The 20,037-nt window shown below is 38.3% G+C and overlaps 1 protein-coding gene across 5 annotated transcripts in view; it reads right to left on the bottom strand.

Annotated features, from left to right (window-relative positions):
- EFHC2 (EF-hand domain containing 2) overlaps positions 1 to 20,037 on the bottom strand; it is a 61,144-nt gene that overhangs the window by 14,093 nt on the left and 27,014 nt on the right. For 4 of the 5 annotated variants that reach the window (XM_026098019.2, XM_064497331.1, XM_026098020.2 and 1 more), the window contains 4 exons: positions 13,510 to 13,675; positions 12,406 to 12,548; positions 6,953 to 7,149; positions 2,672 to 2,805 (listed from right to left, as the gene is read on the bottom strand). In XM_026098019.2, the coding sequence (XP_025953804.2) occupies positions 2,672 to 2,805; positions 6,953 to 7,149; positions 12,406 to 12,548; positions 13,510 to 13,675 (640 nt within the window). The remainder of the gene's footprint in view (positions 1 to 2,671; positions 2,806 to 6,952; positions 7,150 to 12,405; positions 12,549 to 13,509; positions 13,676 to 20,037) is intronic. The other variant, XM_064497344.1, reaches the window with a different exon arrangement.

Raw genomic sequence — 20,037 nt, 5'->3', positions numbered from 1 at the left:
GAATAAGACAGATTGCAATCTGAATTTGGTAGAGAAGAAAAGAAATAATAATTAATTGCTTAAGAGAGCTATTTCACAAGATCAATTAAAGATAGGCATCTTTGCTAAACCTACGTGGTTCTTTGTCTCTAGCAGCAAATGGCCTTGCCAGTAACTTATGAGAAAAAACATTCAGGGTAGGACCATCTGACATGCAGGCATCTATCTTTTACTTATTTTATCTTACTCTCTTTTTAACAAAGCTTTCAAAAGTTAATTATTGTTGAGAGGATAAAATCAGTATATGCCATGTGTTTATTTCCTGGATGATTGGCTGTAAATCTGGGTTCTCAGGATGGTCCAAGTAAATTGTATAATTACAATTACGCTTCTCTACATCATATTTATGGGTGTATCTGTAAAAACATAGCTCGTGTAAAATTATATAAGTAGAAAGGAAAAAATCTGAACAACAAAATTCAGATCATGGTACAGCTTTAGCTGAATTTAAGATAAGAAAAAAGCATTATTTTGCTGGTTGAAGCTGCCACATAGATATTTGCATGTACTAAAAATAATCATTTATAGTTTGTTATAATCATGAAATGCCACAACAGATTCAAAATAAACAGTAATGTATATAAGAAAATACAAAACCAAAAGAAAAATAGATCTGTGACTTTTCATAGAGGCAAGTAGTGTTCTCTTGCCTTTGTCATGAAAAAAAGGTTTCTATTGTTTAAAAATAAGGTATATGGATAAAAAACAAAAAGAAGCTTTAGATTATTAGATATAATATGAATGAACAGAATAAAATATATATTATCACTAGGAAGTGCAAAAGTGAAGTGTTCCTTAAAGGCTAATTTTTCCTCTGGCAGCACGGATGCTTCCTGTCACACCCCTTTAGGTCCCACTGCAGGAGGCATGTAGACCATTAGCAGGTGCTCAGACTTGTCAGTGTGAACAGTGGGACCAAAAACACATTATTATGTGGCTTCTCCTGTTTTCTCCCTGGCTCAGAGAGGGTTACTGCATCCTGTTTGCTGAAAGAGTAGCAAAGAAGAGCCTCAGTAGCACATAATAACACATACCTTATTCCATGCCTCTGAATATCTCTATGCTAAGCTGAGTTGCTAGGCTGCTCACAGCTGCAGAGAGTAAAAATAAAAATCTTTTCCTACAGTTTAAAAGCACAATCATCCCTTCTCAAATGTACTCCACCAATTTGATGATATAAATGTTCTGAAACTTTTTTTTGCACAATCTGTTTTAAAACCATGACTAAGTTATTTGATTTTAAATATTTATTTTATATACAAATAAAACCCCTTTCCCAAGTACTATAAATTGTCTCTAGATATACTTTGTCTTTCAATTGTCTCCCCTTTTTACTCTAGTAATAAGACTTTCCTTCTTAATACAGATAGCAATTCAAAATCTTGCTTCTGTTCGGTAAAGCACCTGACACCAATCTAGGAACATTTTCAACAAAAATTGCAAACAACTCTGGCCTATGTTGGTTTGAATCCTCCCTCTCCAATCACTTATTTTTCATTTCTGAATAGAGGCTGCTTTTCCTTTCTTATTACTTTTACTCTGAATTGCTGGAAGACCTTCTGCTGATCTGTATGTCCCCTGAGATATTTCATCAGTAATTTCTGCATTAGTTAACATTTCTTTAGGGATGACATTCCACACAATATACATCTACCTATATACTTTAGTTATTATGACAGCTCCTAAATATATAGTATATTACCACTACAAAAAAACAAAATGCTTCTATGTAAAAACTCCTCCTCTGTTCCACATCATTAACTTTACCAGTACCCAACACAGCTCATATGCTCCGTCCTTTCAGCTGTGGGTTAAACTGAAGTCAGCTTGCTCTTGAATTTCATCTCCTCTTTTATCTATCTATATGTTTGTCCATTGTCATATCTGGATCATTGCTAGAATCCAGATTTCTTCTCACTCTATCTCTGCTGAAACTACTATCCAGGCGTTAACTACTATTGCTCTCATTAGTGCTTTCCAATCTTTTTTAAAGATGGTTAATACTGTATCCTGTAATTTCAATGCTCCTTGCTTCTGGGTAAACCATCTTCTTTATCAGTGATTCAACCCTCAAATAAACAACTATTCTCAGGAGGCAACTCAAACATTTCCTCTTGAATTTCAAAACTCCTAATTAAACTCTGTCAGGATGAGTTTTCCTTTACCCTTTAGTGTATGCATTACTGCTTAATTGCCTTTCCTCACACTACCCTACTCTAGTGCCATAAAAAGTAGACAGATTTGAACACTGGAACAGATTGCCCAGAGATGTTGTGGAGTCTCCATCCTTGGAGATATTCAAAACCCAACTGGACATGGTCCTGGGCAACCTGCTTGAGTTGACCCCGCTTGAGCAGGGGTGCTGGACCACATGATCTCCAGAAGTGCCTTCCAGCCCCAACTATTCTGTGATTCTGTGATTTCAGTTGTGCTATTCAGCTTACTTGAAACCATCTCATCTCTCTTTCTCCTGGCCATGGATTCACTTTTTCATGTAATGTCCCCAAGCAAATGCAAAACAAATGCATGCACTTGTCAGTTAACACATGCAGAAGGTGAAACAGTCATGCCCTATGCATTTTTGGAGAATGTGCCTCCACTAAATATTAAAGAACAAAACCCACCATCTTACCTGAAAGGGTCATACTCAGTCACCTTGGTATGGTCAGGATCAGTGACTGCAAACATCTGCTTGATTTCTCGGGAACGAGGTTCTGCTATATCTTTCAGCTTCTTGAGGATGACACTGATATCAGCCATGGAGAACTTCACAGGAAAGCAAGAAATACAGATTAGACAGAAAGGCAATATTCAATTCATGTACCAGCAAGAGCTGTGGAGATGCAGGGCCATGCTGAACTGCTAAGTATTACTAGCTTCTTCATTGTCTCATTTCAAATGCAAAAATCCGCACTAAATTTGGAGGGAAGCCTGCTACCAATAAAAATTTCTTCCTAACTGAGAATATAAAAAACTAAACAAAAATCATCAGATCATGCACTCTCAGAAAGCTTATTCCAGATACATAAAAAGACATCCACTTTTGTTTCAAGCATTGTACTGTTAAAGCAGAAATGGAAACATTTCAGACACATCTAATAAACTGGTCCTAGTTTTATGCTGCTGCATCTCCCCTAACTCTCTATTAATAAATTTCACCAAGTTAAAACTAATCTTTTCACTCTTTGCTCCAATGAATGGTTCCAAAAGAAATGCTCATTCATATTAGTCTTGGTTTACTTACTCAGAATCAGCAGATTGGTATTTGTTAGAAACCAGATTTTCCTGCCATGTAAGAAGAATGCGTATTTCTTCCTAACTAGGCCATTAAAATAAAATTGAATGTAGACAAACAGAACTGTAGCACTGAAGCTTCTACTTTATATTCAGATTCTTGTGTTAGGGCTGTTCCAATGATTTATTTGCTATACTCCTTTTTAATATAAAACATCTATGTATTTAGTCATTAAATGGGGGTTGAGTCCAGCTTTGGATGTCAGATATGGTCTAACATTGTGTCATGCTCTACCGAGCTTGTGAAGTACAATGAACTGTCTGAAAATGGTTTTCTCCCATTTCTCCCATTTCTCCCAGTAAGTGATGCTGTTTGAATTAGCAATTATTTGAAATTAGGTATGACTGGTATTAAGGACCTAATCATAATAAAGATTAAGCCTCACTCCTAGTTATGCTAAAATCTGTCTATACCATTGCATCAGTTCAAAATGATCTTGAAAAAGGTGTTTAATGCCTCTATAACACTGCCAGAACAGTATCAACATCCTCAGATTCACAGGAGACAGTTGCTGCCCATGCCAAAACTGTTTCAGGTACAATGCTGGCATGCAATGATATGCAAAGCAGTGGTGTGGAGCAGCTTGACCAGCAACCAAAAAGTCATATAGACGGCAACTTTTTCAGTTCTCTTCCAAAGCTGTTACTCTCTGGGCTGTAAGCATACATCTTTTTGCTGAAAAAAAGTAAGGAACAGAGACTGAGAAAAGACTGGGCAGAAAGAAGCAACCAGCAGAGCATTTAAAGACGGACAAAGTGCTCTGTCTCTTCAAAAACCTGCCTTCTCTACAGTTTCAAAGCAGAAACTTTTACATCTTTTTCTAACCTGCTTATTCCAAAAGTCTGCATAGACATGTGTCTGAGCAGCACAAAGATAACTACCTACCCACTTTCACTCCTTCCCATGTAATGGCTGTCACTCTAGTAGTCACAATCTGGTTTTGTTTGTCTTGCTTATGCTTAGTCAGTGGTTATTATGTTGATTTCAATGGAAGCAAAATCAACTTCTATGACTGTACAACAGAAGACTACAAAGTTTGAACGATTGAGACTGTTTCAGAGATGATGAATTCATTTTCAAGGAGGCACAGTGATGCTTCTTTTGAAAGAATCCTCCTCAGACCTGGATAGTACTGGTAAAATTGTGCAGGACCCAAATGTTCTGTTTTGCAAGCAATTTTACACTTTCTAAATTTATCCTTTTTTCTCAAATTGGAAAAGAAACTAAGAACGCTGAAATGTTTTCAAAATTAGATATGTCATGTTATTTTCATATCAGGTCACAATTAAAATGAAAAGACTCATTGATTTCCCCCCTCCCCTTGATTTCCCCCCTCCCCTTAATTTAAATACAATAAAATAAAAACAAATTTGAAATGGAAAATTAAAACTTCCAAATATTTCATATGGTAAGTGTCAAAGAAATGTTTCAAGGATAGCAAAACCAATTCCCACCTCAACACATTTATCTAATCAAATTTTTGTCTAACTCAACATATGCCTAGAGAAGTGTGGGCAAAATGGCATTTTCCAGAAGAAAAACATTCCATCTGAATTTATTTCACCCGTTTTCAGAGGAGGTACTGCTGAAAGGAAAACTTGTCTACTCAATAGGAAAGGTAAAAGAATTGTTTTCTAATTTAAGAAATAAGTGTTAAATCGTCATCTTAGAATTACTTCTTCTTCTTCAAACCACCTTCCTCTTTTCATCTCTGCTTTTCTCTAACTTTTCCTGGAGTTCTTGTGATTTGAGCATGGAATCCCCGATGAACTGAGGAAAGCATGGTATGTCCTTACTTCTGGAACTCTATTCAAAGGATGTGAATGAATCGTCTATCATTAGGAGAATAAATCTGCTTTCTTTTCCATCAGCTGTTTTGAAATCTTAACTGTGTGAAGCACATCTCAAAATTCACTTCAAAGAACTATTTTTCAGTGCTGCTTCTTCACATTCTGCAGATCTTATTTTGATAATATACAATCACTCACTCTGAGAAAATGAGATCTCATCAATTTCCTTCGAGATTAATCAATGCAAACAGCAGTTCCAAAGAACACTTACAATTTAACTGTGCATTCTCCATTTTGGACAATACCTTCTATCTTGATCGTACTATGAGTACTAAGCGTTCAGCAGTAAAGAAATACAGCTTTGTATTTTATTGCTTAAAACATTAAGTTGTCACAGTTTTTTACATCAACAAGTATTTTGTAGCCCTTCCTCATTATTCCAGAGAAGGCAGGTGATGCTAGCCCCCACTATTTTACAAAGAAACAACACAGGACTGCTATTTTCTTTTGAGTGTGCACAGCACGTGTGGTCCAAAGGCAGTACAGACTCAGGCTGCATCCACTTCTATCTCAGCAGCACAATGGGATCAAGATTGACACTCTCAGTCCCCAAAGCTACTCTAGGCCTACTGGCATCCTGGAGGATTTGGTGAGGTGGCAGACAGGGAACAAGCAAAACCTGAACTCAGACCTTCTCCTTTCTCTACCCACAAAAGGTCTGCACAAAAAAAGCAGAGAAGAGTATCTTGTAGGTTGTTAAACCCTGTGGTTCTTCATCTCTGTATCCCTTCTTTTTCTGACTTCTGTGACAACTGCCGTAGGACAATGCATTTCTTCCTATTGAATACTTACATGTTTTTAGCTAACAAAGGCTATTTTACTAGCCATTTGTCTATTGACTGGTAACATAAAGTATATATCACCAAAGATACCCCAATTCTCTGTTAAATATTGCTCTCCCCTCCGAAGGCAAAAGCAAAAGACAGTGAAACACAGTACAAAGAGTAAACCTGAATTCCTGGCTGTGAAATGAATTTCCAATATCACAAATTATATGTTTTGACAGATAAATTATGTATGAACACACATAAACCGAGTCAAAAATGAAATAGCCTCATTAATAAGCAAGACTCTAAACTGGATATTCCCATATCTTGAGAACTGCACACAGTTCTGGTCTCTGCATCTCACAATTGCCTTGCAAAGACAGAGGCAAAGACTCTAATCTGGAAGGGATTAGGCTGAGGGGGGAGCATGACTGAAGTTTACAAAATCACAAAGGTGGTGCATAAACTGAATAGGGATCTTCACCAAATCCCACAACACTAGGACTGTCATTGAAACTAGTAGGAGGTGGGTTTGAAACAGATAAAAGATACTTATTTCATCAGATACTTCTTTACATAGTAGGCAGTGAACTTTTCAACTTGCTGCCAAAGAAAGCTGTGGAAGCAGACAGTATAGGTTCAAAGAGGGATTAGACCAGTTCAGGGACAATAGGTCCATAAACATTCTCTAGAGGAACAGGCAAGGATATACCTTCTAACAACCCCTAATACAAGAAGTGTGGAGGGAGTAGGAGGGAATGCACTATAAAAAGTCACCAGGCTTGCATGCTCTCCCTAGCTAGTATCTCCTAAATCCATTGCTAAAGACACAGCACTGGGCTCAATGGACCATTCATCTGATGCAGCATGGCATTTCCTGTGTTTTCAACATCAACTGGACTTTGGGGTGAAGAAACTAGTTATAATTGATTCTGAAAAAATATGATATAGATAAGATACAGCTCTGGAAGATAACAAAAAATTGCAAGAGACAGCTTCACCTCATTTGCATGCTTCTCCATATAGTTGAAAGCATACTCATCAGCATCCACCAAAAGAAAGTTGTGACCATGGAAACAAACTCTGGCTCCAACAAACAGATTCTGAGCCTTGAAGTATTCAGATGGCTGACTCTTAAAGAGCTCCTGCCCAGGCTTCTTAATGCGACCTCTTTCCAAGAACTTCCCACCAAGTATCCCTATGGGAATAGAATTGTAAATAATTAATTGTGGCTTTGCTTGGAAGAAAACAACTCACAAAATAAATCAATAAATAACCCCAAACCAGCTGGTTTGTATTTAAATATTAGTTTTCATCCTGAAGTTTCTTGTCTCTTAATATCCCTACTCTTCTCAACGCTACAAGAATTGTCTTTGCTAGTGTCCACAGCAACAGTTACATTGTGCAGATTCTGTGAAGTCTCATTTGAAAGCTCACCAAACACCTTCCTTTTTTGTCTTTTCTTTAAAATGTGACAGAAATCTGCCTCTCCAAATGGTTCCCACAACCCTGTCACCAGCTTTGGGACTGACGCTTGAGAAATGTAAGATGCAGGCAATTATCCTCCAACTGTTGAAGTAAAAAACAAAAACAAACCAAAAAAAACCCCCCAAAACCCAACGCCCCCTCCAATTTAGGATAATACAGTCCTACTATGAACCTGATTTCTGGTGCACCATAATTCTAACTGTAATTCTAACTTGTTTTTAAGGGCTTTTCAATATGAAAAATCAAGAGTGGCATGACATTAGCTTCCACATACTGTTTTGGCAATGCAAACTAATTGTCATCTGTTATTTCCTTTGTGAGTTTGATATGTCAGATTATTTCTTTTTATGTTATAATGATTTTATTCATGTCACTGGAAACAGCACACACTGCTCAAGGGCATATAAGATACTAAAAGGAACATTTTTCTTTCTATTAATAACTTATGGTGCACCACAGGATTGCATCACATTTACCAAGTTTTCCATAAAACAGTCTGTCAAGTGTTTTGTTTCATCAGGATATGTGCCCTACACCAACTCTGAAGTGCCTGGTGTTCGTTTCCTGTTTATATTTCAGCTTCCAAGCCAAAAGCCAAAATGCATACTTTAGTAATGTTTAATGATGTCTTACATATTAGTTAGTGATACGTCCCATAAATGGCTGATGAGCAGTGTAATAAAATGCCATTTATGGTCAAAATTATAAACGAATGTGAAATCTAAACTACTTATTAAACCAGAGTTTGGATCAGATGTCTTACTTAATTGCCTCACTAGCATCATAAAAGCAAAAGACAAAAAAATACAGTAAGGTAATGGTCAGGTCTAGATTAAATTCAAAAATGATTCAAATCACTAACGTAACTCTAATCTTAACACATTCCTTTTCACCTAGGTATTAAAGCAAATACAAAATTTTAGGTTATATAATCCTGGCAACTCTTTGTAATATTTAAACAAAACTGGTCTCTGTAAGACTGGCATTTCACTTTTGTCTCTGTATTTTCCTGCCCTTGTGCAATTTGATTGGAAACTTACCTTAATACCTTTGATAATTATTTTTAAATGTTTTCAGTTAGTACATTTCAAGTGTATTAACCAAACGTATCTCATTAGGTTAGAGAATTTACACTGAAATCTGATGAGAAATTTTGATGGAAATCTACAAGAGTCAGGCTCAAAGCACAAAATAAATACCCCAATCAAAGACCCGCTTCCATTAAGATCAGATCAGTCTTTGCACGTGTTTGTACAGCTGTTAGCTTGGTCTTACACAGAGCAAAAAAAGGGGTTAGGATCTCCTTCATGGGGAGCCAAAGTTCTTATGTGTTGACCCCCCATCTCAACAAGTGCTTCAAGATGTCCAACCCTGTGCACTTCAAATCCAGTTCTGCAGTGTTACTAAAAGCATAAAGAACTTCCCTGCAACCTTCAGGTTACTGTACCGAGAAAAGAACAACTTTAAAACTTTAAGTTTTAGGACTGGGACTTGAAACATTTTTACTTGCCAATTTGTATAAATTCATGAAAATAAAACAGGAAAAAATAGCCCTTTGAACCTGTGCACAAGATCGATATTGTTATTCTGGGAACCAGTTACTGTTTTAACTCATCCCCTCTCCAAGATCTGTTCAAAGTTACTTTTCTCCTGCCCCATCCTTTTCACACCACTTTCCTCCTCACACAAGGTTCTTCTCACTCCCATTCTGCGTGTCTTACCTATTTTTTCTAACCTCTCACATCTGACCTCTGCAAAGCCTTCTCATTCTTCACCCCAAAGAAACTCGGTCTCTTTTCCTTCAGACATGATTAAAAAGGAGAGAGGGCAGAAGGAGAGAAGAGAAAGGGAGGAGAAAGAAAAGAAGGAAATGAGAATAAAGAAACTTCTGCAATCCCAGGCCTCTTTCCAACTTCTGCTCTACCCCCCTCATTTCTACTTCTCATCCAGCCTCTTCAAGGCTGTTCTCACTGAGCTCCCCAATGGCCAGTTCTTAGCCACATCCAATGATCTCTTCACTCTTCTTCCACTTCACCTTTATATCATCTCTGAAAGCGTCAGCTAAACCAACAACTTTAACATCCCTGGAAACTTAAAGAGCCATTTATTGATACTTACCTTTTGTATATACTTTAAAACATTTATTACTGTTGGTGTGCAAACTTGCCCAGTTTATTGTTTCAGATTTTGGTGACTAGAAATACTTAATGGGATCCCAACTGCAATCCTACCATATATTCTCATTTCAAAATAAAAGGAAGCCAGGGAGTAATCTCTGGCCTCACATCCATGCTATTGAGGGCGTGACTGACTGACCACATCTGCACGGCACAGTGCTTGGCCCTGGGTCTGCTATGGGTGCTATGTGATAGTCCTGAGGTCTTAGGACACAGCTATTATTTTTGCATGTTCAAACTGCCTGATGGTATGTGAAGGCTGTGCTGTGGTCCCACAGAGAGGTGTTTTATAGCATGAAACTGAGGGTATGTATTGCAACCCCTGGGTCTGCAAATGATGTCTGAATGTGCAAAACCTGCTGGGATAGTGTTAGATGACTGATAAGGGCAAAGCAAGCCAAACCTAGTTAAGCATCCTCCAGAAGGGGCCCTGAACTCTCTGGAGCTTTGTCTAATTGGAATGATCCAAAGGAAAACCAGGAGTGAACTAACAGTTAGGCAATACAGATGACACGGGTCCAAGATTCAAACTGTTTCCTGGACATCTTTAATTTAGCAGTGTAGATGTACCCTTAGCATCCTTCATGTGTCCAGAAGCAAAGAAAGCCAGTCAAACATTGAGTCATTCACTAATGCAGAATTCAGCTGTTCTTGAGGCTCACAGCAGCATTTTATAATAAAACCACACATATGCATATTTATCTTTATCTATATACACATACACCATATATCCATGTATCTGCACCTATATATATGTACAAACACACACATACACCATATACATCAAAACAACATACACCTTTGCGTAAGCAACTATTCTTTGAATGCTTGTCGATATATGAGCGTACAGCTGTTGGTCATTCAAAAGAAGCTGCACAAATTACTAACCACTGGATAGCAAGAAACTAATTAAATAATGGTGACAGGACACTGCTGCCCTAAACAGTGTTAAATCTTTATGTTGCAGTGGAGCAGGGCTAATGGAGAATGCTCATGGAAGCCAAGGCAGATGCTCTACACATTTTCAAAACATTTCTCAGAGAACTGCTTGTATTCAAGTTAAGGGTGGGGTCCATATTTATGCATTCATAATATACTTTGATACAAACACAGATGCCATTAGGAATTCTTTGCATTGAAAAAGTTCAAGCCTTCCTATAAATCTATTGCACTCGAAATGACTTAGCAGCATCACTGGCACAGAAAGAGTTCTTTAAGAATACATAAGGTGTAGACATTCATCACACCTTCAGTTTTTATGAATGTGATGTTCATCACAGGTCTGACATGGACTAATATCAGAAAACATTTTCATTAAAAACTTAGAATATGGTTGCAAGAATACCCTGTCCTTAACTCGAAGCTGAGTGTGACTCAGAAAGTCAACTGCTGCCACCAGCTGAAGGTATTCAGAGTCTGAACCAGGGAAGAATGAGCAGTCCTCCCTAAGATAGTCATTGTTCCAGACAGTGCGCTGGGAGTACCAAATAGATCAATACTGAGCGCTGTGAGCTGGTCACCATCATACCTGAATTACCATACTAAGGCTCTTTGTACCAAAAAGCTGGTATAGGGCAATTCAAGCAGTATCAAAGGAACTAGTCAGGAAGTTCTACAAGAGCACGACAACATAACTGAGGAAAACTTCTGTTACTCTTTTTCTCCTGTCTTTGAGAGACTGTGATTTTCTAATTTTTTCTCCTTAGGATTTTATCAGAGACTGACAGCAGATTTTGTAAGAGTCTCTCCTTCACAAAAGTTGAGTGGTGCCAGAGCAGTTCTGGATGTGAACCGCTCTGAAGCTTTTGCCACAGATGTTTTGTGGTCTTCAGAGAAATACACTAATCTCTCCAATAGGAACATGTTTAACCAAGGCTCCCCTATCTCTTGAGTTACTTGAGTTAAATGGCTTTCTGCTATTCTTCCCAGTGCTGTATCCTTCCATCCATGCACATGACACTGTGAGGAAATAAAAGATGCTTGGAAATCACAGAACCCTTCATATCCTCAGTTGGAGGCAGCCTACAACAGACAACACTCACTGAAAGAATTTAACCACGACAGCATTCGGGGACCATGCTCCAGCAATAGGATAAATGTGATGAACAACTGAGGAGCAATAAAGTATTTGCCACTAAAACACTGGCAATCTGGCTCCTGAAATTCAGATCAGTGTTATACACACATGCACACACACGCATAGACACACATAAACATGTACAGACACTAGCACAGAACAATCTCCACTCTTTACAAGCCCAACAGTACATTATTAATGATATTGTATATTAAAAAAAAATCACAGCTCTTTTGCTTTCATGAGATGCTTCTATACAAGGGTTGTTATATAGGTACCATAACACCATAAGACAATCTTGCAAAACAAAGGACTTACTCTTTCATTCTTAATGTCTTAAATTGCCTGTCCCTATTTAACACCCATTACAATTCCTGTACTTAACCTACAAAAAAAGCAATTGTTAAAAGGTCAAATTTGCAAATTAAAGAGTAATAAAAATTCTAATATATTAAACTTCCACTTCCCAAAGGATGTTGTGAAGTGCTATCATAGAATAAAAAGCTTTATGGTGAGTGATGAAGATTATGAATTATTATGACAAGCAACCATGCAAGCTAACACAGTAGACCTGCTGATGTCACTCCCATCGCACTTAAAAGGCCACATCCCTGCTTCTATTAGTGCTGAGTCTGGCCACAATGTTTACTGTAATTTGTAAGCAAATGAGCAGGACAACTGGGACTGACTGCAAAATATTGCTACCTCTTACCTGTGTTTCGCTGTATAGGTTCAAAAACTGAAATGGTGTCATCACTCAGAAAATAGGAAATAATGAATTTCCGCTCCTTGTCAATAGGGCTATCAGTAATAAGTTTTGCAAGAAAGCGCAGTATGTTACTTTCCAGACCGTTTCTAGAAAAGCAAAAGAAGAGCTAAGGAATTAAAAACAGTGTGAGGAAAGTTTCCATTACTTAGAGATACATTCTCCTGAGTTTTGTAAAATACATTAATTATGTTATTCCTGGACTAAGAAGGGAAATGGGATAAGGTTCCTACTTTGTCAAAAATTATTCTGAGCTTAAATTAACAGAACCAACCAGGCTCAGCCAGATAGAAAGGAACTATTTTCAGGGGAAAATTACTTCTCTGCTACAGGTCTGGAATGAATTTGTATTCAAATTCAGTTACAAATCAAACTCTCAAGTTTAATTCCAGAAAATTTGTAAAGGAAAAACATATTTAGATGTGTGCATTTTCAAATCAAATTCTGAATAACAATATATATATAATAGGATCACCTCCATGAAATCAGGTCCATCAGACGATCTCGCTAGCTGGATATTTGCCAAGTGATTGTGTTTAAAATGATTTACAGTACCACTATATACACTAGCAATACATTGCCAAGTCTTTTTCTAATACCTTTCTTCTTTTATGGAGATTCTACATCTGACAAGGCATGTCATAATGGAAATTAAAGGGTTAATGTTTTAATATTGCTACAGTAAACTCTGCATGAAAATCAGCAGACAAAAAAGTAAATGCCAGAAAGTCAACAAATCAGTGATGGACAGTTGGAGTATTCAGAATTACTGTTGGACTAAGACTTCCATCCAGCTTCCACTGAAGACGGCAGAAGGGAAGGAGCCAGAGCAATGGGGAGTCAAAATATTTGCGTTCTGAGAAGATAAATTTTGCCAAGATCAGAGAAAAGTGGAATATCACGTCACTAAACCAGTCCTTATATACCTGTCCCTTGTAAGTCCAGCAAGAGTCACACCTTGCTGAAAAATTACATCCCTACTTAACACCCATCTCCTTCACCAAAAGGAATAATAATACAAAAGGCTGGAATTATTTTTCACTGAAATACCTGTCTTTCTCCATGAATTTCTTGAAATCTTTTTGGGGAGGCTTGGGAAGCAGACCCAGGCAAGAGCATAGAGAATCCTCTTCAGAACCAAATCCAGTATATGGTGGAAACTTCTTTTCTATCTTTGGAGGCGGTGGAGCCTTACATGGAATGGGGGTGAAATCCACTATAACAAAGACAGCAAGACTTATTTATTGTTGTTCCAATTATGTCATTCCACTAAGGATCTCCCTTTCCAATATGAATACTTATTGGCTTATTTTGGTAACATAGCATGACTGATCAAAGTCAAACTAGGCCCCCTCCTGCAGCTACAGGGTAGAAAAAAGGCTCCAAAGCAGCCAACACCAAAATTATTGTCACTTCAAGGGTTTGGAAATTTCAACTATAAACTTAAAATGTTCAACAAAAACCATTAAACAAGACACACAGGCAAAAAAGACAAATACAGTTTCAAAATAGGAAAAAACTATAAATTAACCATTCTAAAATAATGTTTCAGTTTTATCCTTTGAGATAACATCATTATGTAAATACCCGGCTTGTGAGTTTCCTGTCCTTTAATTTTTGCCAGAGGAAAGCAAATACATAAATAAATAAAACTGCATTCATTATATAAATCATACACAGAAGAATTCTAAAAGTTTATGTAAATCTTGATAAGGTGCTAATCGCTTCAATCCAAATCCCAACTATATCCAGAGTTTTGGAAGATTTCTTTTTACGCTTTTTCCTGCCCTCAAATCTTTCCTCACAGTGCTGAATGGTTTTGACATATCCCAGATATAGAGCAGGAGTTCTCCTGTCTCAGCAGGAACATGATCAGCCAGGTCCCTGTGCTCATTTCCAATATGTGTTGCTCCCAAAAGTCCCACTGCCCCAAGGTCCTTCTTTATTCCTCTGTTGGTGAAAAACTTGCTGGCCCCTTGTGGCTTCCCTGAACTGCTGTTTCACAGCAACACAACTTCCAACTGCCAGTGAGGCTCACAAAAAACTTCACCAGAGAGATACAATCTTCTGGTTAAATAAGGTCCATGAAAAATGGAAAAGGTGAGAGGAGAAAAGTGATCTATATAATGGGAAAAATGGATAGGTAGAACTGAAGCAAGTTAAGTGATAAATCACAAGATCACAGGATAATTCAGTTTGCATGGGACCTAGGGAGGTCTCTAGTCCAACCTCCAACTCAGTGCAGGGTCAGGTCTAGCTCAGACCAGGCTGCTCAGGGCTGTGTCCAGCCTGACCTTGAAAACCGTCAGGGATGGAGCCTGCGTGGCCTCATTGGCCAACCTGCTACAGCGCCGCACTGACCTCACAGGGAAAAGGTTTTCCCCATATTCAGCCTGAACCTCTCCTGTTCACATTTATGCTCATTGTCCCTCACCCTCCCACCAGGCAGCCCTGCGCAGAGCTAGCCCCCCTTGTCTCAGTGCCTTCTCCATTGAGGCAGCCCCACCGCTGTCCTCCCCAGGCCAAGTGGCCCCATGCTCCAGCCTCTCCTCACAGGGCCACTGCTCTGGCCCTGCTGTTTCAGGGTCTCCCCTGAACTCACTCCGTGAGTGTCTTTCCCATCCTGGAGGCCTAAAACTGGATGTGGCACCCAAGCAAGGTCTAATGAGGGCCGAGCAGAGGGGGACAGTCACCTCCCTAGTTCTCCTGACTGTGTCCCTGGTCTGGTAAGCAAAAGACACATGAGGCAAATTGGACAAAAGGATGGATCACACACCACAGCGCAGGAGACAAGGAGAGGCAAAGCAGGCAGTGTATAAAACTGGACCCCACAGAATAATGGTCTTTTCTTTCAAAAACTTAACTTTTCTACCCAGAAGAGAGAGATATGAATAACCACTAACCTACACTGTAGCTTGGGTTTCAGTACAAATAGAAGAGAATGATAGAATTGGTGTCACTTCAAACTTTTTCTGAATTGGTTTGTTATTGAAATGTTTTAAACACAGGGATATCGATCGCAGCAACCTACTCACTTAAAATCTGACTTGCCTAACAGCAATATGAGGTTGAAAAATTTAGAAAGAATTCAGATGTCAGAGTTTCTTTTTAACTTAAAAACATAACGCAATTTTCTTCAGCATTTACTTCTTATGAGAATATTGTTTTATTAGAAAAGTTAATACCTCCACTTGAATCAGTCAAGAGGGGTTTCTGCAAAATCACACCAATATTTTTTTCCAAAAAAACTGCACGTACCCTTTCTATAATTCAGAAGAAGCACCAAACCCAAGCCCACATCCAAAAGATAGTCCACTGGGAAATTTTCAAGGTAATCTTCACAGAGTCACAGAATAAGCTGATAAGTAAACATGCACCAAAATATTACTTTCTAAATACTGTCTGCAACAAAATTACCTCCCAAGACATTTTCTGTGTGCTGTGCTATAACTTATATGCGTAATTCCTGTTACAATAAACACTGCATACATAAATCCACATCTATTGAGACAGAAAAAAAGAAAACAGGTATGCACAGGTATTGATGATGTATGGTGTATGCTGAGCTACTACATGACTACTCCTGTATTTGCCAATAGAGAAAGAAATGTTCTTTTCCTAATACAGTTCTTCTCCAGCAATGAGGAAAATACATACAAATCAGCAAACATAAAAGACGAAATCTTGACTAACAGCCTTCTTGCACTCCAACAGTGCCACCTAGTGCATATATGGTAGATTAGACAAAAATAACTGCAGTTTCACTTCATTCTCTTGATTATCAGGCGTTAACAGGTATTTTTAAGACAGTAGTAAAACCTGTGATCAAGAGGCCATACACTCAGCCTCTGAACTTCAAAACAGTGTAATAAGTTATGATGCAAACCAAATGCATGGCTTTCAATTGTTATAGAATGTAGTTGTCCACTTTTTCACTTCTTATATCTCATAACACAGAGTCAGCATAGGAAGTAACAGCATATGCTTTCCCAAGTGATCTATAACTTAGGTTCTTGTAATTAACGTCTTAATGTTATCTATTAATCTTATCATTAATTTTTAATGACATTATTAATCTGCACTAGTATTTTCTCTCTCAAAGTCCAGAGGTTTGTAACAACGCCTTTTAGCAGAAAAAAAACTTTTCTCTTTGCACATTTGTAAATACTATGCCTCCTGACAAAACAGTTTGGAAGGGAGGACATTCAGTTGCAATGCTAAACTCGAAAGACAACCTAACACATTTACATGCATGTCACGCTATATGCACATTAACACTTATGCATAAGGCATTCATTAAGAAATGCTGAAGTGTTTCCCTTTATATATACTTTAGCACATATGGATGAAAACTAACCTTAAAAACTGAAAGGAACCTATAATTTAAGATGATGATTGTGTTAATTCTGGACAGTAAGCTAAATACCTCACAACCCAAGAGTGAGGTAAATTAAGCCCAATGAGCAGTTCAGTGCTTTTGTTCCCATCCTTTCCCCAAAATAAAATGATCTTGCTTCTTCCAGATTCACTAAAGAGCACAATGCAAACATCCAGTCTTGTGCAACCTAGAGTTTCCATGATTTTAAAGGATTATATATTCAGATTCTTTCCTATAAATAAGGAAGCTCTGGAAGAATTTGATACAGAAAAATACAGCGTACTAAACTAGTTAAAAACTTATTTCTTCAAGTTTTGAGCAGCCATCCCAGTGCATTAGACTAATGACCATGCCTGAGTTCAAAACTCTTCATTTTTGCTTTGCCATGTGCTCTTAGGGTAGTATCAAACAGACAACTTGCACTTACATGTAAAACACACCCCTGTCAAGGATAGCACTCTTTCTTAAGCAAATTACCTCTGTGCATTCTGGAAAAGGAAGCAATGCTCTCTTTTTATGCTGTCTCATTTTCAATGTGAATTTACAGTGGGGAGATGGTAAATTGAAAGTCCTGGATTACAAAATTCCACTTCCATAAAGGACAGTACAGATATTTTCCCCAGGTGCAGTTTTCCCCCTATTACTGCATCGATTGGTGCCCAGCAGGAGACTAGCTGATACTGTGAAATTTATTTCACCTAATATGCCAAACATTTATTACATTCCAGTAACTTTCTCTCATGACAGCAAAGCCCAAGTGAGATTTGAACAAGCACTAGGAAAAGCAAGAAACAAAACTCAACTACAGTCCCAGCCACTTCTCCTTCAGTATACAAACAATTTGAATATGATACAGCCTCCTCAGTATTGAAAACTAAATTTCTCAAAAACAATTTGTTGCCACAGAGGCAGCATTAAACTAGTTTCAATGAGGTTTTGTCTGCTTCCAGTTTGAATATCCATTTTAAGATTACAAAGAGATACTCTCTCTGTACAGTGTATCAATGATAATAGCTACTTCCTGTCCTATCTTACCTTTTGCCCTCAAAGAACTGTAGTAAAACACTCGTGTCAAAGAAAAACACTTTTTTTTGGTTTTTTTTTTTAGTATTTCAAGGAAGAGGCAAGTGACACATATCCTGGGTTACAGCAATAATCATGTCGAGTATCAGTGTATATTAAGCAGGCAGGAAATTCAATCTTCAGAGGCACAGGATGGACACCACTGAGCACTGAAGCTAATAACAGGAAAGAGGAATCCCACTAGCCTTGGGCAACATAGGATGTAGATTTAGCTTGCAGGCATGACATTCTTAACATGTCATTCCCTATACATAAGGGGAGATGAATAAGAAACAGCTAAGAAATGGATATAAAACCAACATGGCCTCATGTTCAACTTTATTTTTAGTGACAGTCAGTTTCACCATTTTGATAAAAGGTAAAATAAGAAGGCAATACCATTATCTTCACAACTTTCACAAGCAGTACTAAAGGAAATCTAGTCCTGACAAAATTGTAGCTAAAACATGGCAATGTTTATTTTGATTCATAGAAAAAAAATCTCCTTTTACGCAGTCCCACTTCATGCTTCTTCTGGTTACCTAAGGAAAAAAGGCCTCTGTAGATGCACGTAGCCCTTCCCGTACATATTCAGAACCCTCTACTCAGTTTCAGCCACATTTAACAGCGGGCTTAGAGGCCAGAAAGATTCTGATTTCCAATGAGTTTAGTAAAAATTGGCAGCAGGCGTTAATGCCCCCACTGAGGGAAAAGCAAGAAGTCAGCTGTTCTCCAGCAGCAGCTCAGCAGCTGCCTGGCCAAAAGCACACATGTATTGGCCAGCCAATGGCCCCGCACACCGCTCTGCCCAGGCAGCAGGTCAGAGAGGGAGCCTGAGAAATGAGGGGGTGGGAAGGCGAGGAGAACTGAGACATGGGAGGGATCGCGGGGTGCTGTGGAGAGGCGTAACAGACAGAACAGACAAGCTTGGGAGGTACTGGGACACCGAACAAAAGTCAGTAGGAAAGCATATTTTGCTGGTTTTGTTCCTTTTGGAACAATCTGTTATTTAAGAAAGGACACTGAATACTCAACTCTGTGCTGAGACACTGTATTGAGTTAAAAGAATGAGTATCAGCCTCCCCCATCACATGTCAATATATTCCACGTTTCATCTGGGTGTCCACAATGCCTCCATGGCTATAGAACATTTTGCTCCTTCTCTGCAGCTGCATTAGCAAAACTAGACAGATAATATCACACATTAAGGCATTTTCTCTTGCATTCACAGCACTGCTACACAACAGTAATGTCATTAGCTTCCTATCGAAGGACATTAACTATTGTTAACCCATGGAAAAACTCTCCTTTGCTTTTCACAAACAATATAAAGAGCAAACAGGCAGAAGTAACATTGGAAATCTATCAAATATCATAATCATGCACTTCAAGGGAAATCTAAAATGCCCTTAGTTCTCCTAAAGGGCAAATTCCATCAGCAAGCAACTTATGCTGAAACTGCAGGGTCAAATAAATGTTGGCTTCTTTAATAGCTTTGGCAGAAGAGTGTATAGTGAAGAGGAGTAATGTGAAAACAATAACAAACAGGAGGATTGATGCCGTGAGGTGCTTAGCACTCTGCCTTGATATAAGAATTCATTTATCCACATGCTTACCCTTACTGAAGTAAACGGTCTCCCTGGACTCAAACTGCAATTAAACACGTTTCAGTTTTTAATTGGATCAGGGCAGAATGCCGGGCACTTTGTGTGACTGAGCCCACTCAGAGTACCTTGTGCATTCACCCTGCCTATGATTCCCTCAGATCAAACCTAGCCACTGTTTTCTTTGAACAATGCAAACAAAATTAGTAACTCACTAACAATAAAAGGCGAACTCTTTCTCCCTCAAAGCCTGAACTGCTTCTAAACCAAAAACTATCCTGACTCTACTCATAGCCCCTCCTAACTAAAAGGTCATACCTACTGTTTTTTTATCCTGGTGGGGAAAACAGGCAAAAATTTCACAGCAAATTCGAAACACCTTCTAACTCTAAGAATATGTATATTCTCTGTGAACAAGACAGGCTGCATCAAGATGGGTGCTTTTTGTTAGCCAGTCTCTGCCACCCTATATTCTTAAAGTTATATGCAAAGCACTAGCCAGTTCTGTGGAGATCTCGGACAGAGCGCATTTTT

Source organism: Dromaius novaehollandiae, chromosome 1 (assembly GCF_036370855.1).
Source record: "Dromaius novaehollandiae isolate bDroNov1 chromosome 1, bDroNov1.hap1, whole genome shotgun sequence".
Classification (NCBI taxonomy): Eukaryota; Metazoa; Chordata; class Aves; order Casuariiformes; family Dromaiidae; genus Dromaius; species Dromaius novaehollandiae.
The sequence above is the reverse complement of the archived record's forward strand: the minus strand, read 5'-3'. Positions and strand labels throughout refer to the sequence as shown.